At 30.4% G+C, this 6,570-nt stretch overlaps 2 protein-coding genes across 2 annotated transcripts; both read right to left on the bottom strand.

Moving 5' to 3' along the window:
* Positions 1-2,265: 2,265 nt before the first annotated feature.
* On the bottom strand, positions 2,266-2,832 carry LOC147927375 (uncharacterized). Its single transcript, XM_087489263.1, has one exon. The coding sequence runs from the start codon at positions 2,776-2,778 to the stop codon at positions 2,431-2,433; it is 348 nt and encodes a 115-aa protein (XP_087345389.1). The 5' UTR covers positions 2,779-2,832; the 3' UTR covers positions 2,266-2,430.
* A 2,111-nt stretch (positions 2,833-4,943) lies between these two features.
* Positions 4,944-5,453, bottom strand: LOC147927374 (uncharacterized). Its single transcript, XM_087489274.1, has one exon. The coding sequence runs from the start codon at positions 5,401-5,403 to the stop codon at positions 5,056-5,058; it is 348 nt and encodes a 115-aa protein (XP_087345400.1). The 5' UTR covers positions 5,404-5,453; the 3' UTR covers positions 4,944-5,055.
* Positions 5,454-6,570: the final 1,117 nt, after the last annotated feature.

Genomic DNA, 6,570 nt, shown 5'->3' with positions numbered 1-6,570 from the left:
TAAACACTTTGGGTGCCTTTGGGTAGACAAGGTTTTATTCTTGTATGTGTCTAGGTGTTCTTACCTTTAGCATTCTTCTAAAGCTCAATCCATTTTCATGAGAGAATCTTGATATTGACAAGCTCCACTCTAAAAAGAGACCATCATTGTCTCAAAACTCTTTATTACCAAGCCAAATGAGTTTAAGCATTGCATAGAATTGATTCATGTTCTTGTTTAATGAATGTTAAAGGAAATGGTTGATTTGAATGCATGTGGATATCTAAGGCTCAAATCAATAAAGGTTGTGAAATGCTTGTTTAAAGTCTTTAATTCCAGCTCATTCAACTTGCATCATAGTATTAGTAACTTGGACATTGATTCTAGATGGTCTTTTTGCAAGCTTTAGGAGCTGAGATCCCATTTTCAAACCTCACTTACCTTCTTATGTCTTGCTTATTTGCTTGAGGGCAAGCAAAGACTAAGTTTGGGGGTGTTGATGTTCATATATTTTACCATGTTTTCCCTTAGTTTATTCACACTTTTTGCATCTTTTGCTATCCATTTTAACCATTATTGCATAGCTTTAGGACCAATCATGCATTAGAGTTTAGTTGCATTGCATTTGCATCTTTTCATGCATAAACAGGTGATTTTGGAGCTTAAGGAGCATGGAAGCAATGGAGAAGAGATGTGAAGCAATCATGAGGAGGAAACAAGGGAGTTAAGGCTGAAGAACCAAGGTTCAGAGTCCAACTCGACCGCACACTCGACCAGACACTCGACCGTGTGCTGAGGAGGACTCGACCGAGTGGAGATTGCACGAGAGAAGCCAGCTCGACCAGCCACTCGACCGAGCACTGGTCGAGTTGACCGAGCCGTTGACTACTTTGACTTTTTGTATTTTTAGGGCTTCCACTTCCCTCCTATATAAAGCCTTGTACCTGCAGCCACCAAGGGAGTCCAGCTTTTTAGATATTCTCTAAACCTAGTTTTTACCCTTTTGGGAATTATTCTTTTTGCACTTTTATTTTTCTTAGATTTTGTACTTGAAAAAGACTAAATTCCTCAATATTGTTGGTTTCATAACTTTCTTAATATTGAGAATTTGAGTTTATCCTTTCATTAATATTGAAGATCTTTGTTTCATCTTTCTGATAATGCAAGTTTCAATATTTTCTGGGTTTTTGACTTTGTTCATCATGTATTGTTGTGAGTAGTTTCCTTAGGATCTTGAGGATGGGTTAGGCTAGGCTTTGTTTGAGGTTTGTTTGCTTTGGTCAAGCTTGATTGTTGTAGATCTCTTCTAGGGTAGAGGTTCTTAATGCTGATCCTATATCTGAGAGGGTAGGATATGATCTTAAGCTTCTTAGCATCACACCAATGTTTAAGAGGCATAGATAAGGCTAGATCTAGAGCTTACCATCTTGCTTGCTAAGAGATTAGAGGTTTTGCTTTGTATAAGACATATTGCTTAATGCCTGCTTGTGTAGATTATTTACTTTGTGAGAACAAGTCTAGAGATGCATAGGTTTGATTGATTCTTGCCATGAGAGTGGAAGAAGCTTGTCTTAGACTAATGTGTCTAGAGATTAGCTCAAAGCTTTGCTTGAGATTTGTTGGCCAAAGTGTGATAGCCTTATTCATTAGTCTAGCCCATGAATCCCTCCTCAGGACCTTCTTTGTTTATTGATATCTTAGTCTTAATCATGTTGCTTGCTTGTTGTTTGATTCGTATTTGCATTGCTCTGTTTTTATTGTGTTGCTCTGTTTTCCGGATTTAACCAACTCGACCTACACTCGGTCGAGTGCTTGCTCGAGTTCATCCCCATAATACTTGTTTATGATTTGTGATTGTCCTGTTTCATTCCTGTTTCATTTTAGTTGCATTCATTTAGTTTTCAGTTCATTACCTGTCTTGCATTAGTTCATTAGTAGTAGTTCCTATTTCTGTTCTTGCTTCATTACTGTTACAATCATTCAGTATCATTTGCATCTAGTTCTTAGTTCTTGTATTTTATTTTCTGCATTTTACATTTCCATCTTAGGATTGTTAGTGACAAACAATCTTCACATTTATCTTAACTTAGATTCATATGCATATCTTAATTGTTCACAAACACTCATTTAGGATTGATACCTCTTATACTGCAACAGCATAAGGGGAATTGAAACACCCATCCATCATTCCATTCATATCTCACCATTGCATACATTCATCATCATTCACCACCATAATAAAAACTTGTTTCAAACTAGCACGTATTTGTGTTTAAAGCTTTTATCTACTTGAATTGAGGATAACTAGCTCATATTTGTTAGAAATACAAATTATGTTATTTATCTTCAAAGAGCTTTACTTTTCCTTTATTTTTTGTAAAAGTACTGAAATGGATATTTCCGATAAATTAAATGTTACACCAAAACTATCAAGTTTTTAATAAAAATAATTTAAGCAGTTTTCGAGATTGCAATGCAATGACTCCACAAGTCGTCCCTCTTCTTCAAATATAGTGTTTCACGGGCAATTAAGGCTGGTCTGTCAGCAATATACTTAATAAGATTATCGTGACACACTTTTCCTTCTTGAACAAGATCGTGGCAGCAAGAATCATTGATGGTTGCATTTCCAAAAACAACGGCGATTATATCCAAGGCACAGTGAGGAGAGATTTTAACAAGACAAGTATCCCATAACGATTTTGCTTCAGATTCATCGACCGAAAATACAGGAACAAAGGCGCAAACCAAGGCTACAACAATGAATAACATAGCAATCTGAGAGGTAAATTTAGCCATATGTGCTTATACGTGAAATTTACCGACTATTATTTCTTATATGAAAAGAATGTAATGAAGTGTGTTTTGTATTTGATATTATAGACACAAAGCTACATACACTATTTATATGTAATTGAAAACTCAACGTAACTATCATAACATATTACAAAACTAAAATAATTAATGAGAAAGAGTTTCTTTTCTCGGTAAATAAATACACTATGAGCGTTTAAATTTCTCTTTTCAATTATTGTTTTTTAAATTGTAATGACAAATTTAATACAAGTAAATATATCTTGTTTTAATGGAGAACATTGTAATTTTGTTTTAAATCATGCAAACTTTTAGGCCAATTTTTTTAATATGAGGTTATATACTAACTGAAATATATAGAGTTTTAAATATATTAAACTATTTGTTAGTAGTTTGACATATAAATATATTTTATTTTTAATGTATAAAAACCCTAAGTCACACTAATAAATTTCTTATCTAATTGACAAAGAAATGCCACTAGTATGTTTCTAATTTCTATTACAATATTTCATTATCAAAAAAAAATTTACAAAAGAATCTGAGATTCACTAGAGCTGTATATATAAAATGTGTAACATTTTTTTACCATAAATAAAAAGGTTGAAACCTTATTGATAAGTTTGTAAAAAATGAATATATTTTAGGTCGATGACTAATAATTACAAAAAATATGTTTTCGTAAACTAGAGAAAATACTTCTTTAAAATAGATGTAAAACAATGTTTATTAAAGAGAATAGAAACAAAATTGGGGGATTTTCAAAAATACCCCTATTTCCATGTCACTTTTCAAAACTACCATTTCATGGTGTCCATTTTCAAAAATACCATTTTTAATATATAAAATGACTAAATTCTAAACCATTAAAGGTTTAAACCCAAATACTAACCCTATCCCCTAAAAAATATACCCCAAATGTAAAATAGATAACTCAAACCTAAAAAAAAATTCTAAAAATTTATGTAACATATTGTAATTGTATAAAAGATAACAAAAATGAAAATGTTCAAAAAAAAAAGCACTTTTGAAAGGGGTATCTCAAAAAGGGCATTTCTAACAAATTCTCAACAAAATTTGAAAACTCAATTAAGAAAAAAAAAACATAGATATATAGATTAAAATCATGGCAAAAAGAGAAACAAATTAAATGTGAGTGAGGTTAATGGTTATGTGGACTATATTTTCATTGTCAACCTAATCCACTTGTGGGAAATGACTCTAATCAAATTTTATCCCTAGTAATCTATGGTTGAAATACTAATATACAAATACCATTCTTACATGATTCAGTCTGTAGTTAATTGAATGTTCAAAACCTCTTTAAGTTCCTATTTCAGTTTCGAATTTAAAATTGAAATTTGTTTATGTTTTTCTAATCAGTTTTTGTAATTTTTGGCATCCTATATTATAAGAACATACACTTGAGTCTAAAATGACCAATGAGTACTAGATATTGAGTATCTGGTCAAAGCCTATATAACTTATTGTTCTTTTGATGATAATGGTCCTGTTCTTTTGTTGGTCGCACGACTCAAACCAGCGACTCTTTTATTAACACATTATATTGTAATTATTAACATATTAGAGGGTGTAACTATAATTTTGGAAAATTCCCAATTAAAATTCAGATTTTTTAGGTAACAAAATATTTTCTATGATCGTCTTCTCCATAGATTTTTGTCATGGTTTAAAACCAGCAACAGTCGCTTCTTTGAAACAAAGGCATAGATGGCATCGCTATTTCATCTGGCGACCCAAAATCATGGGATTTCAGTCGCATAGACATAAAGAAAAGAAAGATGAAGAAGAATTGAAGGAGAAGTAAAGGCATATTTCTGATCGTGAATGTTACTATTTTCCAACATCATTTATCGAGCATGAAAATAGTTGAGCACTTGATTTCCGTCTATTTTTTGCCAACATCATTTTTGAGCATGATCCCACACTGTTACCATTTTGATATCTTCTAAGTAAATCAAGTGCTCAACTATTTTCTTGTTTTTTGAATCTACTAAAATGAAAATGTAAAATATATTGTAACTTTATATTTGTGTTTTTGATAACTAGCACGTAGTTGTGTTTAAAGCTTTTATCTACTTGAATTGAGGATAACTAGCTCATATTTGTTAGAAATACAAATTATGTTATTTATCTACAAAGAGCTTTACTTTTCCTTTATTTTTTGTAAAAGTACTGAAGTGGATATTTCCGATAAATTAAATGTTACACCAAAACTATCAAGTTTTTAAGCAAAATAATTTAAGCAGTTTTCGAGATTGCAACGCAATGACTCCACAAGTCGTCCCTCTTCTTCAAGTATAGTGTTTCACGGGCAATTAAGGCTGGTCTGTCAGCAATATACTTAATAAGATTATCGTGACACACTTTTCCTTCTTGAACAAGATCGTGGCAGCAAGAATCATTGATGGTTGCATTTCCAAAAACAACGGCGATTATATCCAAGGCACAGTGAGGAGAGATTTTAACAAGACAAGTATCCCATAACGATTTTGCTTCAGATTCATCGACCGAAAATACAGGAACAAAGGCGCAAACCAAGGCTACAACAATGAATAACATAGCAATCTGAGAGGTAAATTTAGCCATATGTGCTTATACGTGAAGTTTACAGACTATTATTTCTTATAAGAAAAGAATGTAATGAAGTGTGTTTTGTATTTGATATTATAGACACAAAGCTACATACACTATTTATATGTAATTGAAAACCCAACGTAACTATCATAACATATTACAAAACTAAAATAATTAATGAGAAAGAGTTTCTTTTCTCGGTAAATAAATACACTATGAGCGTTTAAATTTCTCTTTTCAATTATTGTTTTTTAAATTGTAATGACAAATTTAATACAAGAAAAGATATCTTGTTTTAATGGAGAACATTGTAATTAGGTTTTAAATCATGCAAACTTTTAGGCCAATTTTTTAATATGAGGATATATACTAACTGAAATATATAGAGTTTTAAATATATTAAACTATTTTTTAGTAGTTTGACATATAAATATATTTTATTTTTAATGTATAAAAACTCTAAGTCACACAAATAAATTTCTTATCTAATTGACAAAGAAATGCCACTAGTATGTTTCTAATTTCTATTACAACATTTCATTATCAAAAAAAAATTTAAAAAAGAATCTGAGATTCACTAGAGCTGTATATATAAAATGTGTAACATTTTTTAACATAAATAAAAAGGTTGAAACCTTATTGATAAGTTTGTAAAAAATGAATATATTTTAGGTCGATGACTAATAATTACAAAAAATATTTTTTTCGAGAAAATACTTCTTTAAAATAGATGTAAAACAATGTTTATTAAAGAGAATAGAAACAAAATTGGGGGATTTTCAAAAATACCCCTATTTCTATGTCACTTTTCAAAACTACCATTTCATGGTGTTCATTTTCAAAAATACCATTTTTAATATATAAAATGACTAAATTCTAAACCATTAAAGGTTTAAACCCAAATACTAACTCTATCCCCTAAAAAATATACCCCAAATATAAAATAGATAACTCAAACCTAAAAAAAAATTCTAAAAATTAATGTAACATACTGTAATTGTATAAAAGTTAACAAAAATGAAAATGTTCAAAAAAAAAAAGCACTTTTGAAAGGGGTATCTCAAAAAGGGCATTTTTAACAAATTCTCAACAAAATTTGAAAACTCAATTAAGAAAAAAAAAACATAGATATATAGATTAAAATCATGGCAAAAAGAGAAACAAATTAAATGTGAGTGA

Source organism: Camelina sativa, chromosome 15, assembly GCF_030686135.1.
Source record: "Camelina sativa cultivar CO46 ecotype springtype chromosome 15, ASM3068613v1".
In the NCBI taxonomy this organism is placed as follows: domain Eukaryota; kingdom Viridiplantae; phylum Streptophyta; class Magnoliopsida; order Brassicales; family Brassicaceae; genus Camelina; species Camelina sativa.
The sequence above is the reverse complement of the archived record's forward strand: the minus strand, read 5'-3'. Positions and strand labels throughout refer to the sequence as shown.